Here is a 17,918-nt window from a genome sequence, read left to right as displayed (position 1 = left end):
ATGTGCTGAGTATGAAGGAGGAAAAAAGTTTGCTGGAGAATGGAAAAGGTTTGAAATGGTGGAAAATGGGAAAGCAAGTTAAATAGTGAGCACTAAATAATAAACAGTGTTAATGGTATTCAGAAAAGTTCACAGGGAGCGATCACTTGACAAGACTTTATAGCCTGTGGGCTATGCAGTAGTCTCATTTCTGATACATATTATATTAGCCATAAAACCTTGGACAAATCACATCTTGTTTATATCTACCTATTTCATAGGGGTTATGAAGACAACTGTTATGAAGTGCTTTGAAAATATTAAATCACATAGAATGTAAGGCATTGTAATCAGGTCTTTGCCATGAACTGTATCGCAAACTCTTGCTTCACAGATGATCCCAGGAAAAACAGAATCAAGTTAATGGATAGAACAGTTTAGAAGATTTGGATAAAAACAGTTCATAATCACAGTTATGGATAAAAACCCAACATTGACAAAACCACGATTTCCAGTAAATAGTAACTGACTCATGATGTGAGACTTGCTTGTTCTGCAGACTTTTCTGTTTAATAGAATTTGTTGAAATCAAATTAGCAAAGCCCTAATTATCATGGGCCATTTGCCATGATATAAGAATAGTTTTGCTAAGCAAAACTCTAATATATTAAAGTGGCTTCATTAGTAAGATTTTACCTGTAGTAATCAGAAGTAACTAACTAAACCAAGAAAATCTAAGAGAATCCAAGCATTCGTATCATAAGCAATCTTTTAAGCAGAAAATATAAAGATCCCAGAAAGTACACAAATAATTTACCTCACATACTCATCAAAATTAACTCTCAAATTTTAGATAGCTAAATATTTTCAAGATTTTGGCCTTTTCAAGATTGTCATTCAAAAATATATTCACCATTGTTCTATGAGATTAAAGTATGATAAAGTAACTTCTTATCCTTAAGGAATTTCTATTTTAGGTGGTAGAAATACTTTTGTGAGAAATCACAGAACATTATAACAAAACCAAAGTACCTGTTAAGTTGCACTCCATGTTGTTTGACATTCCATCAATATTTGGAAGAATATATCCAATGTCAGGGACAATGATAGCATCCATGAATATAAGAGTTAAGATTCTGAATTTAATTTTCCTAGCTGTTTTGGCACTGTGATTTAGTCACTGCATTTTATCCCGATTAAGCAACTGGCACTCATTTTACAAAATTGCAAGAAAAGAACGTCACTATGGGTCTTGGAGATGAACTCATTGATTTTGGCATGCATCAACAATACTCCAAAGATAGTATACTATCAACACTCATTTTTAGTCCTTTTACTTGTTCCAATGGTAGGTAGCATGTTTTATCACATAATTTGTTTTAAAGACTGAAACCTTCTCCGTTAAACATACAGGACTGTGAACCGTTCTCTGGTAAAGTACATGTTCTATTAATCATGCTGGAAAAAGTTCAATAGGTGTTTTTAACTTAGTGTACAGGTTTTTCTTTCTTTTTTTTTTTTCAACTATCTGCTTCCAGGAGGTTAAGTATGGTAAATCTAATTATTCCAGAAAGGGCTACTCCCCCTCATTTGAATTCCATTCAAGTGTAGTCAACAAAAGAAAGAGTGGTTTAGGCAGTCTTAACTTTTTTTTTTTTTTTTTTTGCGGTAAGCGGGTCTCTCACTGCTGTGGCCTCTCCCACCGTGGAGCACAGGCCCAGCCGCTCCGTGGCACGTGGGATCCCCCTGGACCAGGGCATGAACCCGCGCCCCCTGCATCGGCAGGCAGACCCCCAACCACTGTGCCACCAGGGGAGCCCTTAACTTTTTTTTTAATATAAATTTATTTTTTATTTTATTTATTTTTGGCTGCGTTGGGTCTTCGTTACTGGGCGCGGGCTTTCTCTAGTTGTGGCGAGGCGGGGCTGCTCTTCTTTGCAGTGCGCGGGCTTCTCACTGCAGTGGCTTCTTTTGTTGTGAAGCATGGGCTCTAGGCACGTGGGCTCAGTAGTTGTGGCTTGCTGGCTCTAGAGTGCAGGCTCACTAGTTGTGGCGCACGGGCTTAGTTGCTCTGCAGCATGTGGGATCTTCCCGGACCAGGGCTCGAACCTGTGTCCCCTGCACTGGCAGGGGGATTCTTAACCACTGCACCACCAGGGAAGCCCAGTCTTAACTTTTTGAAAACTTATTTTTAGAAGAACTAGCAAAACGTATTCAAAGTAGTAATGGTTGTTTTACTAACTTTATTTTTACACTGCTCTATGGTTCTTTGTAACTAAGTCCTTAAAGTTAGGATGTTTTTAATTAGTGAGAAATGGACACAACAAATACTTTAAAGAGGTCAAAAGTAAAATGAAATTGGCATTTAATATGACAGTAAAGACAGAGTGATTTGGTAATCAAGAAGCACAACTATTTAAAACAGATATAAGGGCCTTTTGTTAAAAAAGAAAGTCAAATTTTAGTTAAGTTTTGTTTTTGTCACCATGTAGACTTTCCCTATCACTTTGCTATAACACAAAGAACTCACTGGGGGGATTCTCTGCTGGTGCAGTGGTTAAGAATCCGCCTGCCAATGCAGGGGACACGGGTTTGAGCCCTGGTCTGGGAAGATCCCACATGCCGCGGAGCAACTAAGCCCGTGCGCCACAACTAGTGAGCCTGTGCTCTAGAGCCTGCAAGCCACAACTACTGAGCCTGCGTGTCACAACTACTGAAGCCCGCGCACCTAGAGCCCGTGCTCCAGAACAAGAGAGGCCACCGCAATGAGAAGCCTGCGCACTGCAATGAACAGTAGCCCCCACTCGCTGCAACTAGAGAAAGTCTGGGCACAGCAACGAAGACCCAATGCAGCCAAAAATAAATAAATAAAATAAATAAATTTATTTTAAAAAAAGAACAAAGAACTCATTGGGAAAGCTTTATTCATTCAGAATGATCAATAAGAAGTGTGCTTCCAGTTACTTGAAATTGATATAAAAATTTGAATTCAAATACTATTTTAAATATAGATTCCTTTGGATTTTTTCTAGTGAATATGGAAATGATTTCTGGTTAAAATATCTCTTTTTAAACAGGTTGAAAATTTGTTCAAGTTATAGTTATGTGTCTTAAAATTGTTAATTTTACTAAAAAAAAAGGATAGACAAACAACCTACACTCTTTCTAGGAGACACTACAAAATGAAAAAAACTTTAGTTCAGCTTCTTTCCAAATTATGTTTTCTAGGGTAATAGAATCTTATTGCTTTTTAAAAAGTACATGAAACAAACAAGAGATCCATTTAACAGGAAGACTTTTAGACGTTTAAATTCTCTGTCACTAGCTTGGAATAACAGCAATCAAAAGACTGAAAACCCAATCTGGATATTGTGTAGTTTATGCCGTATAAGTATACTTTTAGAATTTTGAGCTTAAATACAGATGCTTTTTTTCTATTGTGATAATGTTTAGTCACATTGTGTTTACCTCAGGGTGACAGGTATGACTGGTAAAGGGCACAAGGGGACCTTCTGGGGCACTGAAAATGCTGTATATTTTAATCTAGTGGTGGTAACACGAGTGTATGTAAAATTTCACCTAGCTGTATACTTAAGCTTTATGTACTTCATGTTATATGTTATACTTCAAGAAAAAAGTAAAAAGAGTATTTAGCTACTTTATGAAATGCCCACCAATTATTTTACGATGAGTCATTAATATGACTTTGTTAGTCAAAAATGCATAGGGGAAAAACAAATTATCTGATACTCATGGCCTAAGGACTGCTAGTCACTCTGAGGTAAGTTAACTATATCTGAAGCTAGAGCAAAGCTTTAGTGATGAGATGTCGCTGGTAGTGTATCAGAAATTGTGTCAGGAAGAATACAATGTATCAGCTTAACTATGAAGGACTGAAGTGTTATAAGTTTAAACAACAACTAGAAGATCAGAACATTTTCAAATAAGTGACATGACTGGCATGTTTATTTGATTTATGATTACCCATGCTTTTTACTTACTGCTTCTTAATGTTTGGGTTTTTGTCATTGTATTGCTTGGACTTCCAAATGATGGGGAATTAAAGTTAAATTAGTTTTGTTGCCTATTCTGAACTGTTGTTTTTAGTGTGGTAAAAAGCTGAAGTTATGACTGTGCTTTTAAAATTATGCATTCTACTTCCTAGCTATTATGGGAGAAAAGAGTTGGTTTATGCAGGGAATATAAACACTTAATCTGCCTCAAATGTTTTTTTACTTTTGCTCAGAACTATGTTAATTCTCATCACCTCCAAAAGCCTTTGAGAGGATTAGCTGCATAGACCAATATTGTTCTATATTAGTCAGTATTAAGCATATGATGTCACCTTGTTTCCTCTCCTCCTCAAGATTTTTTTTTTTTTGCGGGGAGGGCGGGGGAATTGTTTTTTTTTTGGAAATTCTCAAAATACTGTGGCTTAAATACCACTAGCTGGCACACATGATTGACAACCTTACACTCCCAAACCTGTTTGAAATGGGTTAAATACCTAAGTGCTGCAGAACAATGCAAACCAACCAGCAATTCCTCATAAAAGAGAAAGGGGGTGTGATTAGGTTCCAGCTATTAAGCAAGTTATTGAAAAAACAGTTTGGTGGTTTGTTTCTGCAATAGGCGCAGGTTAAGCTAGTATTTTCTCTCTTAATTAGCTCAAAAAAAAAAAAAAGACTAGTCTATAAGAGGTAGGATAAATAGCCAAAACAAAACATGAGCAACTGGGGCAAACACACTCGGGGCTTTACGGAGGTCTTTATACTGATCCTCGACATTGGTTATTGCTTATTAACCCCGCCGGAGAACTATCGAACGGAATCTGTGTGAGGCTTATCGAGCCCGGGGAAAGGAGATGCAGGAGAGAATAAAGCTTCTAATAAAAGAAACGCAGCAACAATAGCAGAGGAACAGCTCTGCCTGGTGACGTAATGGCTGGCAGCAGTCCAGCTTCAGCAGAGCTGCTGCTACCTCAGCATCCAACCTCTCTCAACACAGTCCAGCTTCAGCAGAGCTACCGGGGCTGCTACTTTTTGCGATGCCACTTTGTCGGTGGCACCGACACCTTCCCTTAGAGGGCCAGGACGCTGAACAAAGGCTGGTCCTGCTGTTTCAAGTTGTCGGAACACACACTCTCGCTCACACCCCGCAAGCCCCTCAGTAGCCGAGCCGATCGGCTGCTTAAGTTTAGGACAAGAACCCTGGCGCACACATCATGCGTGCCTCGGTTTCCCCCGGGCTGCTCTCGGGTCCGCCTCTCGCGGTTCGCACCCACCCCCCACCGGTCCTCAGCCCGAGTTGAACTCGGCGGCCCCGCTCTCCCGCCCGGCCCCGCGTGCTGGTCCTCCCGCCTTACCTCCGCTAGGTAGAGGTTGAGGAGACAGAGCGTGGAGAACTGGAGACAGGAAGGGAAGCAGTAGAGCAGCCAGTGGGGGAAGAAGTGCAGGTGAGCGGGCGGCCGGAGCAGGGGCAGGGAGCCGCTGAGCGAGAAGGCGGCGGAGAAGAGGGTGGTCCTGAGCGCTGCCCACAGGAGACAGAGGAAGAGGCAGAGGCTCTGGTAACTCAGCCGCCGCTCACGGTACAGGAGCAGCCGCCACAGCTGCAGGTAGGCAAAGGCGAAGAGCGCGGCGTAGAGCAGGGCGTGCAGGATGCTCAGCGCCAACTGCACGGAGCCCGGCACCACGGCGCCTCCGCCGCCCCCGCCGGGCGTGGAGGGCTCGCGGCCGGCCGCCGGACCCGGCACGGACGCCCTCATGAGGGGGCTAGGGGGCGGGCGAAAGAGCGCGGGAAGCAAGGGGCCGGACTCGGAGCCGCTGTCGAGGGGGAGAAGGATGTCTCCCTGGCCCCCCACCCACCCCAACCTCCAACCCCAGGAAGCGCCGTGACAGGACCCGGAGCCCCGCGGAGAGCAGCCGCGGCTCCTGGGACCCCGCCTCCTCTCCCCGCCCCCCCCGGGGGGTCTCGGCTCCTCCTGCTGCGCTCGGCTCAGTAGCTGCAAAAAACAACTCTCGGCTGGAGACAATCAGCTGAGAAACCCGAGCATTTGAGGTGCTCGCTCCGCACCGTGGGCTCCCGCCGATTGGCCCAAGCGGGCTCGCCCCCTGCGCGCCGCGCTCGGAAGGCCACAGGCCGCTGGACCTGTCGCTCCAGGAGGCCAAGCTCTGATTGGGTGCCCGCTTTCCCCTCTTGCTCCTCCCCTTCACTCCCCACCCATGCTGCCGATTGGCCCAGCAACTGCACGGCCAGCTCGCGCCTGCGGGCGGGCTCGGTTGTCGCCTGTCAGCGGGGCGGCTGTCGCTCCGCCCCCTGCGCTTCCCATTGGCTGGAAAGGCTGCACGTAAGACCCACGAGGACCGGGAGGAGCCTCGCGGTTGTTTTTTGCCCAGCAGGCCGACTCCACCGAGCGGTGGAGGCTGCTGGTGCGGAGGGTTGGGAGTGCTGCGAACCCGCAGGTAGGGGGAGCGGTTCGCGGATGCCCGGCAAGCGAGGCATGGGCCCGCCTTCTGCCTCTCATCCTTCTTGTGGCGGGAACTGTCGGTCAGCCGTCCGGGTCCCAGCCCGCAGGTCTTGTCCTCAGGTCTGGATAGGTAGGTGGCAGCGCGGGTCCTGCAGGCGAGGGCTGTGGTTTCTGACGGCAGGGATGCCTGCAGGGATTCAGACCTGGCGGCTCTCCCCCAGCAAGGACAGCACTGCCCAGCTCTGGAGTTTGGCTTAGAAGGGGCCTCACCTGGATCCTTTTAAGGGACGTTTTGCTTTCTTTTTTTTCCCTAGCGTGAGCAGGTAGTAAAACGGGAGCCCTTCTGTGGGGAGAGGGCAAGGAATGAGGCGAAGGCTGAACGGAAGCTCTAAGTAAAACAACCTCCCTCCCTCGGGATATGTCCCAGAAAGAAGAGCGGAATTAGAATGGGATGGATATGGAAGCCGTCTCAGGGTGGGGGGAAGGTGGGTCTTTGAAACTTAGAATTTGGAAAGATGCTGTGGGCATAAGTTTAGGCAAAACGGCAGAATCAGAATTTTAAGTCTTTGATGAATGTTTAGAGAGGAAAAGGTAGAATAGCCTGTGCTTCTTAAATTCCACATGTATTCCTTCAAGCCTTAGTCCCCTGTGTGGTGGATGGTGGCGCTATTTCTAGGGCTCAGAGATATACAAAACACATGCTATATTATGTTACTGCTGTAAATAAATGAGGAATAAATAGATCTTTCCACGTATATTGGACTGAGATAATATTTGTTGACTTTTTTGGGGGGTGTTTGGTAATAAATTGAGCAAATTAGTGCAAAATGGTGAGGGAGTAATTTGTGTTCCCCTTAGGATGGGTGGCATATCGCTAAATAAGTATGCCTGTGAAAGACCGTGCTACATTTATTGGTGCAGCTAAGACTCAGCCTCTCCTAACTCACCATTCTAAGAAGAATGTTGCTACTTTCTTTCCTAGCTAAGTGATCCACAGAGAAGGTAAAAATCTCTTGTGCTCTAGATTGTGGGACAGTAGTTTCCCCAGGCACCAGATACTGGTGTGTTTTGGATTCTTTGTAGGTGTGCTGACAAACTGTGATAGATGTTTAGGCCTGCACTGTTATGTGGAGATCCCTCTGATGAAACATTCAGCTGAGCAGGTTGTGCTGTGCAGCCTACAGTAGGGTACAACTTGCTGTAAGAAGTTAACAGTCCTAATCCAACATCAGCGCTCTAAAGAAGGATCTCAGCTTTATTGGAATTGAAGACATTTGCCTCATGGATTCCTAGGGAATGTGGTTAGGGCAGTACACAGTTCTATTTGAAAGGGGACAGAGTGCTCCGGGCCCCAGTGAGATAACTGATTGCAGTTATGTGCTTAAGCCCATAAATTAAGCATGAACTCAGAGTTGTGCTTTTAGGCACTTGTCAAAATCAGGAAAGCCTCTTATTCTCTGGCATGGCCTATTTTTGTATCTTCTATAATCAATGAATCAGGTCATGAGTAGATTTTCACCATGAAGGGGTTTTTCTTTTTTTTCCCTGTATTCTCTACTCAAAGTGAGAGTAAACGACATTTGGATAGCACCCATACTAGTTTTACATCTTTGTTTGTGAGACTTTTTATTCCAGTGTCATAGCAAATCGGAATATCCGCTTTTTTTTCCCTTCCTTTTTTGGGGGCATATATATGGGGGGTGCAGGTAGAAGATTTTGCCCCACTCCCTTGAGGGAACTCTTAAGTGGAGAGATGTTGACTCCTTTTATTGCCTCCTTTGGGTCTTAAGTGTTAAACTGTGATGAGATCTAATCAACATTTTATTTGAGTCAGGTTCAGTGAGAAGGTTCTGTTCTCTAAAAGCGGCATTAAACTGTAAGCAAGCTAATTTTTGACAGAATGTACCTACAGGAACTTTGTAAGCATTATATGCCCCATTTGTTGCAGAATATGAAATGTGGCATTTCCCAGAGAATGATGCCTGTAGATCTTGGTGTAATTTGTTTAATGTTTACAGTTGTTAATTTCCTCTCTTTCTTGAGAGGGGAAACCATTAGTTTTATGTTTAATCATAAGGGAAATTTAGGCCTTTAAAGGGGAAACTATCCAAGGGTCTTCTAGAAAAGCTTGCTCCTGGGTAACCTAAAATTGGAAATATGTCCAAATACACAATGGTTGAATATTGTTGTTTTGAGAGAGCAGATTACTCTAGCACAATGTTCTTTCAAACATTTAAAAGCAGAACCATTTGCCAAGTGTTTTTATATGTAGGACCCAATCCCAAAGTGTGATTGCTGTAGCTGAAGAGGGCCACCAGTTGCTCCACCTACGCAGAAAGGCAAATCTTTGCCCCCTCCTCTCACTAGCAAGATGATCAGTGTTTTTCTCTTGAAGTACTTCCTCGTCATTGCCCTTGGGGGCTTTCTCAGAATTCTGGTGCTGAGCAAAACAAACTTTTGTTGCCTTTAACTTTTTATGTGCAAGCTTTAGCCCTTTTTGTACTATAGCCTTGCTCATCCATTCTTACAGTGCTTGTCATCCTCCTGTATTTGTCCTTAGTTAAATGTCACATATTTTTTCCAACTTTTAAATGACATGTGCATGCATATTGTTTAGAGTTTAGGGATCAGGCAAAAGTTACATCCTGCCTACTGACTCTGATTAGTTCCACCAGGAGCGTTATACTGAGGAACTGAGGGCTCCTTCCAGCCCCAAAGGTTAAGAGTCTGCACTTAGTTGTGAGGTGTCTGTGTGTAGGATACGCAAACATTCGCCTATGACTTCCATTTTCTTTTTGTATTGGCACTGGTTGTGGTAACAGTTGTATTTTAAAGAGTCATCTTCCCTTTTAGAATCTTTCTAAAGTGAAATTAGGTCAATTTCTTGTGAATTCTTTGAAATACACTGCTTTAAAAATCTAGGATATGTATTTATGTTCAAGTCACTCTCCTCTTAGCTGTTACTAAAACAAATAGGGCTAGGTTGGGTTATACTGTAATAACAACCCTAAATCTTCAGAGATTTAAAGTAAAGTTTATTTTATGTTAACACTGAGTTGGCTGGGAACCTTGCCCCATGTTGTCCTCTTTCTGAGACTTGGTTCAACAGAGAAGACCTCGGTTTGAGTGTTTTCAATCATCATAGCAGAGAAAAAAGTGTGTCATGCTTCATGATACATATATGTTAACTCTTAAAAGCTTCCAGAAGTTACATATGTCACTTTTCACATTTCATTGGCCAAATCAAGTCATGGGCATACCTAACTCAAGGAAGTGGGGAGTAGAATTTTAACGTGTGTAGAGAACTAGAAACATTTGGACAGTCTACCCTTTGATATTCTCCTTCCTACATATACTTCATCCTTGGCTCTTCTCAGTGGAGATATTCCCTAAATCCCATCCAGTCACTGTCAAGCTCAAAGTCTGGGAACTCTGAGTAGTGCCCAGTAGCCATAATCTCTTGTAGTCTCTATCTTTATAAATTATCTGTCTCCGTTACCCTGTTGAATACATAGAGTAGTGTAGGGACAGATAACTATAATAAGTGTTCCCATTTGGAGAGGAGAAGAATGGAAGACATATACCAGACTCTGGACTGTAGCAATTTTGGAATCTTGCTGGGCAGATATTGCTAGGGCTCTAAATTATAAGAAAAATGAAATGAAAAAACACATCAAATGACTAGCCCAATTTAAAAATAATTAGATGCAACAGACACAATATTACTGTGTGAAATTGCTATAAAAGCTTCTAAACATTTATGTGCATTTTCTGTGTTTATCTCATTATTGTGGACCAGTGACATACAGTTCATATTCTAGCACATGCCCTGGAGCATAGTTCTCTATGGTCCTTGGCTTTGCCCTGCAAGAGATCCTTCCATTTTTATTACCTTTGTCCCCACCTGAAGTTGGCTTTGGAGAATGTGGCTTCTTTCCATGGCTGAGCAGTTTTGTCAGCTTGTTTCCGGACCCTACAAGCATGGGGGCTTAAGGATTGTTTTAAGTTTTGAACAGCTAGTCTTTTGGATGGTGGTGCTTCTTTGAGTACCTTTCTTTTAATGCCTCGTTAAACACAATCAACAGCAACTATCACACAGTACTCATTTCTGTCTTCCAGCCTCTTCTCTTAGGGCCATAAATAAGTTCTTTAGCCACATGAACCTAGCTACATGCTCATAAATTCATTAGGTACTTGTCACCTCCAACTTACTGTAGCGACAGTTTCATCAAATGTTTTGTTATTCCTTAACATGGATCATTTGTTGAGGCCTTGTCTCTATGTTTCTTTGAGGAGAGTTTCCTTGAGTACTCCCAGAACAGCTTTCCTGCTGCTTGGCGCCTGAGCGAGTATGTGGGGTTCTTGTTAAGGTAGCACCTCACTTCTAGTTTGTACACCAGTGAAGATAAACTAGATTATGCTACAATAAAAACCCCCCAATCTCAGTGGCTTAAGACAACGAAGTTTATTTCTTCCTATATCATATGCTCATTGCATACCAGCTGGGGGTTCTCTGGACTGTGCTTAATCTGGGAGCCATGCTGACAAACAGCCACCATCTGAGTGTTTTCAGTGACTATGACAGAAGAAAAGAAAGGCAGGCCTATCACACAGTAGCTGTTAAACCGTTGCCTGAGACAGGCCACTTTGGCTCCCATTTTATTGGCCAGGGTAAGTCACGTGGTGGCCTCAAACTTCAGTAGTGGTGGGAAGTGCAGAAAGCTAAGTGTGATCCTAGGTATACCTGACAGGAGAACTGGAACTGTTTACCCCATACTGATGAACCATCACACCAAGGTAACAAGGCCACATTCCTCCCAAGGAACTCAGCACTTTGTGGTGACACTTAAATTTTGAAGCATTAAGTGTTGTTCTCTATCCCATTTTCTAACTACCAGAGAAAAAAGTCACCAAGTACCCTCTGTAGCTTTGTTTTTAACTCTGTTCTTACTAAGGTGTTCTCTTTCCTCACTATTTCCCATCCACACTTGCCTTCTCTTTGTTTAAAGTTATTTTTATGAGGAGACCATGTCTCTGGGCAAAAGCATTTCAATTACCATGCATGTGAAATGAACATTTTTTAGTGACACCACAGGGGTAGATTGGATTAATATGAGTAGTAGCTATGGAAGATTTGATTACATACAAGTAATATTTTTTCTTTCTAAGTCAAAGTGAAAAGGTACACTGTTTAAAAGAGTCAGTTCTAGAAGGCTTCAAAATTCCCCTTGGTATCTTACCCCCTCCAATTTCTTGTTCCTCAGAGGCAATTACTTTGAACCACTCACAGTTTCTTTTGGTGTTGATCTTTCCATTTCCAATAAACTTGGCTTTTGGTCTCGTGAAAAATGAAGATTTAGCTCTCTTTCATCCCTTTTCCCACCCTGAGTGTATGCTCCCTTTCTTTCTGTCTCCCCATCCACTCAACTCTGGTTGTTACGGATCTGGTTAAATCATCATTCAGTGTGTATCTTATGACCATGTAAGCTGTGTTTCTAGCTGACCCACACAGTATTCTCTGCTTTAAGTAATTTTTTAAATAATCAAACTTACCAAAAGATGGAGAAAACTGCAAAAGTTACTACTGAGCACCTATCTCTGAATAATCACCCACATCTCTAATTGGCGAAATGCATAGTACGTTCATATGGATAATCTAATCTGTCCAATGAGGTAGGTGTGGGGAAGTATTCAAGCATTGAATGTGTGTGGTTAGACCTTTGGTTCTACCAAATACATTCTACGTGAAAAGAGTATGTTAACTTTAGTATCCAATTTAGTGTTTAAATGACTGAATTGTAACCACAGGGCCAGGAAAAAAGATATTTATACTTGAATTTCTCATTTGTGCTTTTACTTAAATGTTTAACCTTTTAATTAGGTTGGAGGTATTTCATACAGTAACAAGTGTTATATTCTTTCGGCCTCAGGATGCATGCATCTCTCCCTCAGAATATAAGGAAAATATTGGATGACTCATTTTATACCATTTTCATTAATATAAAGTGGCTTTAAAATATGCTGGTTTAAAATGGCTTTAATGTATAATATTTTAATGTCAAGGATACCTCTTAATTATATTATTAAAATTACTTTTTATATACCTCTCTCAGTCCTCACTCCTCATTTTCCTTGAGTTTTTGAACTCTTGGCCCATTATTAAAAGTTGATGGCAAATTTGTTCACTGCTTGATATAAACTAGTTCTAGTGAAAAGAATTATTAGGAAGTAATCAATAAGTAATTAGCTCCTGTTTTAGGAATACCTTATTGATAGTATCGAAAGACCAGAGTATATGGAGTTTCAGTTTATCAATTCTATTGTACAATAAATTGAAGAGTAAATTTTTTCTCATTACCCCTGAAATGCTAAATTGAAGAGTTAATGGTCTTTCATGACCATTGAAATGGTAGGTGTCTAATTTAGTATGATTTTTTCCTAAATTTTTTATTCTTTAATCATTTCTTTACTGAAAAGTTCCACTCCTATCCTTATGAGTAATTCTTGCTATTTTCTCCTGTCTTCTGTTTTGACATAGTGATCTTTGTTTAAAAGATAAGGGTTTGGGCTTCCCTGGTGGCGCAGTGGTTGAGAGTCCGCCTGCCGATGCAGGGGACACGGGTTCGTGCCCTGGTCCGGTAAGATCCCACATGCCGCGGAGTGGCTGGGCCCGTGAGCCATGGCTGCTGAGCCTGTACGTCTGGAGCCTGTGCTCCACAACGGGGAGAGGCCACAACAGTGAGAGGCCCGCGTACAGCAAAAAAAAAAAAAGATAAGGGTTCTATTTGAAATTAAAACAAAATTCTCACCTATACCTGTGGGTATATCTTTACCTTCTAGAAGTGCAATGTTTAATATAAAAACTAATTTTCCTAAACTATCTTCTTTTAAATGTAGATAATATATATCATCAGTAGAAAAGCTTCCTGAAAGAAGAAATTGTTCAAAAGAAATTTGAAAGTAGCAAAAGTATAAGACAAAGTTAATTGACAGCAGATACAGAGGACAGCATGGGAGTAAGTACAGCATGAAAGAAGATGAGAGGATAATATCTAGAGCATATCTGAGTTCAGAAAATAGAATTGAATTAAAATATGAGTTGAAAAAGATATTTGAATTTCTAAGCTGTTTAAATAAATCTAAGTCTTAGGAATTACTAAATGTATATTAAGAAGGAATGTTCTTAAATAGTTTTAATAGATATCTTCTAGGGGAGTTAAAGTAAAAAGAATGTAAACGTAGTAGACATATATTTTGGCTCTCATTCCCACGTTAGTGGTTTTAATGGCTATTTGAGTATTAATTGTACATGTACTCTAGGTAGAGAAAGATAAAATACCCAGTTTAAAAAAAATGGATTGGATAATGTTTGAAAATTAATTTTAGAATCCTTAAAAATGACAGCTTAGCATACACCATAAATATCTATTAAACTTAACATACTTAGTATTGCATTGTCCAGATATCTTTGATATCTTTTGCAAGTATCAAAAATTCATAGTATTATTAAATCAATGTCATTATATATCATCCCCTCTCATGTTTTTACTAGAAGGAAATAGTAAAGTATTAGTAAAATCAAACATGGAAGTAATGCCTTATATTATTCTTTTTGCAGATTTTACTTCATTCATTTATTTAATGAATTCATTCAGAAAGACTCTGTTGAACGCCTGCTCTTGCCAGGTATTGTCCTGGGCAACAGAACACAGTGGTGAACAAAATTGACTCTCCTGCCCATATGCAGCCACAGCTGATGATGTCTTCCAGTTTCAGTGTACTTAGAGTTGGCATCTCTTTTGTCATGATGTGCATTTTTTATATGTCAGCAGTAGACTCTCTACCAGAGCTGAGTCCTCAGAAATTCTTCAGTACATTGCAACCAGGAAAAACTACCTTAGCTTATTTTTGTCAAGCTGGTAAGTATTTTTTATATTCTAATATGATTTTTGTGATGTTTCTATTGCTGTTTAATCAATATGCTAGGAAGAACTTATTATCAGGATTAATAATATGTGCTTTAACGCTGCTACTATAATATGCCTGCCTGGGTTTCAATCCTGACTTTGCCACTTTACCTGCTGTGTGACCTTGGTTGAGTCACGTGTCTTTTTTGTCATCCATAATGAGGAAATAGTGTGTGCTTTATAAATTTATTGTGAGGATTAAGTGACTTTACTCATGTGCTTAGTCCATAATAAATACTAGATAAAAATTAGCTGTTAATAATGTCTGAATTTCATCATCATTTCTGAAAGTAAACTTTTGGATATTTTTAGCATGTAAATATTTTAAAAGTGTTTTCAAACTTTAAATATAGTATTAGTAATGCCTTAGTTTAATACTCTGCTTTAGCTGTACCATTAATTATACTGAATTAATTAATATAACTATTGAACATATCATTATCATGGTTCCATTTAAGTTTTTTTGTGCCTTAAAAAATACTATTCTTGGAATTAGTAAATGAAGTGAATTCATATTTTTGGTATTTTAAAATCATTTTGAAAATTTTGTACATGTGTGTTGTGTATATAGTATTAAACTTGGAAAAGTAATGCCAAATGTGCCATTTAAATTAAACATTTATTTATCCAATTTATGTTTAGAAAGCTTTTAAGGTCACTTACAAAGTGAAAATATGTCATGATAAAAATATTAGAAATAAGAGTAATGAGGCAATAGGAAATAAGGGTACAAAAATATGTAACTAGGTTCATTTAGTTACTTGATTATTTGTTGTTGCATACTAGTTGGGCAAACTAATATATTTCTTTTTCAGTTTGCAGCTTTGGGCTTTAATTTTAAAAATTCATCTTTCCTAAGGGGCAAGTCATAAAACATTCATAAAACATTTCTTATTTTAGATTTTCCAAGTACCTCTGTATTTCTTGAAGAACTGAATGAGGCTGATAAACCTCTCCAGGACTATGGAATTTCAGTCACAAAGGTAGAAAGATATTTATGTTAATAAATTACTAGTGGCAAACATTTTACAACTGTGTGACCTAAGACTGAGTATCTAAAAATACTACGTTGTTTCACATCTTTTTCCAAACTGGAAAAATATTTTTTCTACCTTGTTTTTCATAAGAATAAACAGGAGTATAGATAATTCCAGATTATTGTATAAATTATAAATACAGGGGAAAAAAAGCTACTTAAAATTCTGGAGCTTAGAACTTTATTTTGTAAACCATTCTATTGGGGCTATGGTGTCATTTATTTTTTCAATCTTCTATTTAAGTTTTTTTTTTTTTTTTTTTTTTTTTTGTGGTACGCGGGCCTCTCACTGTTGTGGCCTCTCCCGTTGCGGAGCACAGGCTCCGGACGCGCAGGCTCAGTGGCCATGGCTCACGGGCCCAGCCGCTCCGCGGCATGTGGGATCTTCCCGGAACGGGGCACAAACCCGTGTCTCCTGCATCGGCAGGCAGACTCTCAACCACTGCGCCACCGGGGAAGCCCTTAAGTTTTTTTTTCTTTTTGCCTGACAAATATATCATAATAAATGTCCATAATTTAGCTATTAAAATTTTTCTATTAACACAAACTGAGGTACCAAAATTGAAGTAATTCAAGTGTTTTTTTTTTTCTTTCCTATTCTTCTAAGTCTTTATAATTGCTTATGTTGTGGGTTCTCATATTTATTTTTAGAAAAAAGTTAAAAAAACCTAATTTGGGACTTCCCTGGTGGCGCAGTGGTTGAGAGTCCGCTTGCCAACGCAGGGGACATGGGTTCGTGCCTCGGTCCAGGAAGATCCCACATGCCACCGAGCGGCTGGGCCCGTGAGACATGGCCGCTGAGCCTGTGCGTCCGGAGCCTGTGCAAAACAACCTAATTTGAAATTACATACTTAAATTTTTTCTCAAAAAGTGTTTGAACTTGCCATGGAGTATTATGGAAAATTTCCACATGCATCATGGTTTAGATAGCTACAGGAGCCTTTCATTTAGTTTAAACTGAGAATTTGTACCTCAGAAAACGGAATGATTAGTAACCCAGTGATTATTAAATTCTTTCAGATTAGTGTCTCCCTGACTTTCTATGTACATTTATTCTTTCTTAGTTCATTAGCCTTCCTCCTTTGAGAGATGGCTACTGTCCCTCTTGGTCCCTGAAGCTAGAGTTCCCAGGGCAGGAAGCATAGAAAAGTTAACTGTGACTTTTAAAGGGAAACTGTTCAGTCTCACCACAGAACAGTTCTGACACTAGATGTGTGTTTTTCATATGAAGCAGTTCTGACACTAACAACCCAGAGTTAGCACAGACCCCACAGGTTAAGGGCCCAGTCCTATGAGATGACCCTCACTTCAGATGTCAGTCACAAGGAGTGAGTGGGTCCCCAGGCTCCCTACGACTTCTGTAGGACTTGGCTCCAAATGGCGGTTCTCACAACCCCCTCCTCAGGTTCCATAATTGCCCATAATGTCTCACAGAACTCAGGGAAAGACCTTACTTACTATTACTGACTTCTTATAAAGGATATGTCAGGAACAGCCAAATGGAAGAGATGTGCGGGGCAACATCTGGAAGAGTCTCAAGTCCAGGAGCTTCTATCCCCGTGTGGTTTGGGCTGTGTCATCCTCCTGTACTTGGATGTGTTCACTGGACGCTCTCCACACCCTGTAGTTTAGGGTTTTTATGGAGGTTGTTATGTAGGCATGATTGGTCAAATCATTGGCCATTGCTGATTAACTCCATCTCCAGCCCTAAGGTGGGGAGGTGGGGCTGAAAGTTCCCACCCTCTGATCTTTCCCTTGTCTTGCTGGTAACCAGCCCCCATCTTGAAGCTGTCTAGGGGCCCCCAGCCACCAGTCATCTCATTAGCATGCAAACAGACACTCTTATCACTCCCAGAGATTCCAAGGGTTTCAGAAGCTCTTATATTTCGGGTTAAAGACCAAATATTAGAAGAAAAGATACTCCTGGCACTCTATCATGCAGGAAATTACAGGGTTTTAGGAGCTCTGTGTTAGGAACAAGGGGCAAAGACCAAATATATATTTCTTATTATATCATGTTTATATACCTCAAAAACCTCTTTTTTAATGTCATTTCTGTTTTGTATAGAGGTCTCAGTTAACTTTGAACCACTGTTTATACTCTGGAATGATAATGGCACTCATCTTTAAGGAGCTTTGAATAAAAATCAAAATTGAAATTTAGAAACAAAATGCTAGGTTGGTACGATACTCAAAAAGGATAATCATGCTGTTATCTAGTAACTAATAAACTAGTAACTAGTAACTGTGTGTCTAGTAACTAGAGTAGAATATTAAGTTTCATGCCCAGGGGTTACCTTTATGAACTAACAGTTTGTAAAGCTTTTACAGTTGAAGACTCTTAAGCTATGTGGAAAGGAGACTGGGTGAAAGAGATAGACCTATATTGAGTACCTAGCTCAGTCCCTGGTGCATAGTAGATACTCAGTACTGTTTATGAGATTGAAATGAGCTTGCTATATTTAGTCTT

General features: G+C 40.6%; 2 protein-coding genes across 2 annotated transcripts in view; one reads left to right on the top strand and one right to left on the bottom strand.

Moving 5' to 3' along the window:
• Positions 1-5,815, bottom strand: part of GPR137C (G protein-coupled receptor 137C) — a 51,728-nt gene extending 45,913 nt beyond the window's left edge. Inside the window, exon 1 of the mRNA XM_089907721.1 lies at positions 5,345-5,815. Within this exon, the coding sequence (XP_089763847.1) occupies positions 5,345-5,743 (399 nt within the window). The 5' untranslated portion in view covers positions 5,744-5,815. The remainder of the gene's footprint in view (positions 1-5,344) is intronic.
• A 630-nt stretch (positions 5,816-6,445) lies between these two features.
• Positions 6,446-17,918, top strand: part of TXNDC16 (thioredoxin domain containing 16) — a 126,805-nt gene continuing 115,332 nt past the window's right edge. The window contains exons 1-3 of the mRNA XM_089907707.1: positions 6,446-13,461; positions 14,064-14,364; positions 15,313-15,395. Of these exons, the coding sequence (XP_089763833.1) occupies positions 14,187-14,364; positions 15,313-15,395 (261 nt within the window). The 5' untranslated portion in view covers positions 6,446-13,461; positions 14,064-14,186. The remainder of the gene's footprint in view (positions 13,462-14,063; positions 14,365-15,312; positions 15,396-17,918) is intronic.

This window comes from Delphinapterus leucas, chromosome 2, assembly GCF_059928025.1.
Source record: "Delphinapterus leucas isolate spDelLeu-1000000601 "Yukka" chromosome 2, BTC_Dleu_Yukka2, whole genome shotgun sequence".
Classification (NCBI taxonomy): Eukaryota; Metazoa; Chordata; class Mammalia; order Artiodactyla; family Monodontidae; genus Delphinapterus; species Delphinapterus leucas.
This window is presented reverse-complemented; position numbering and strand designations above follow the sequence as displayed.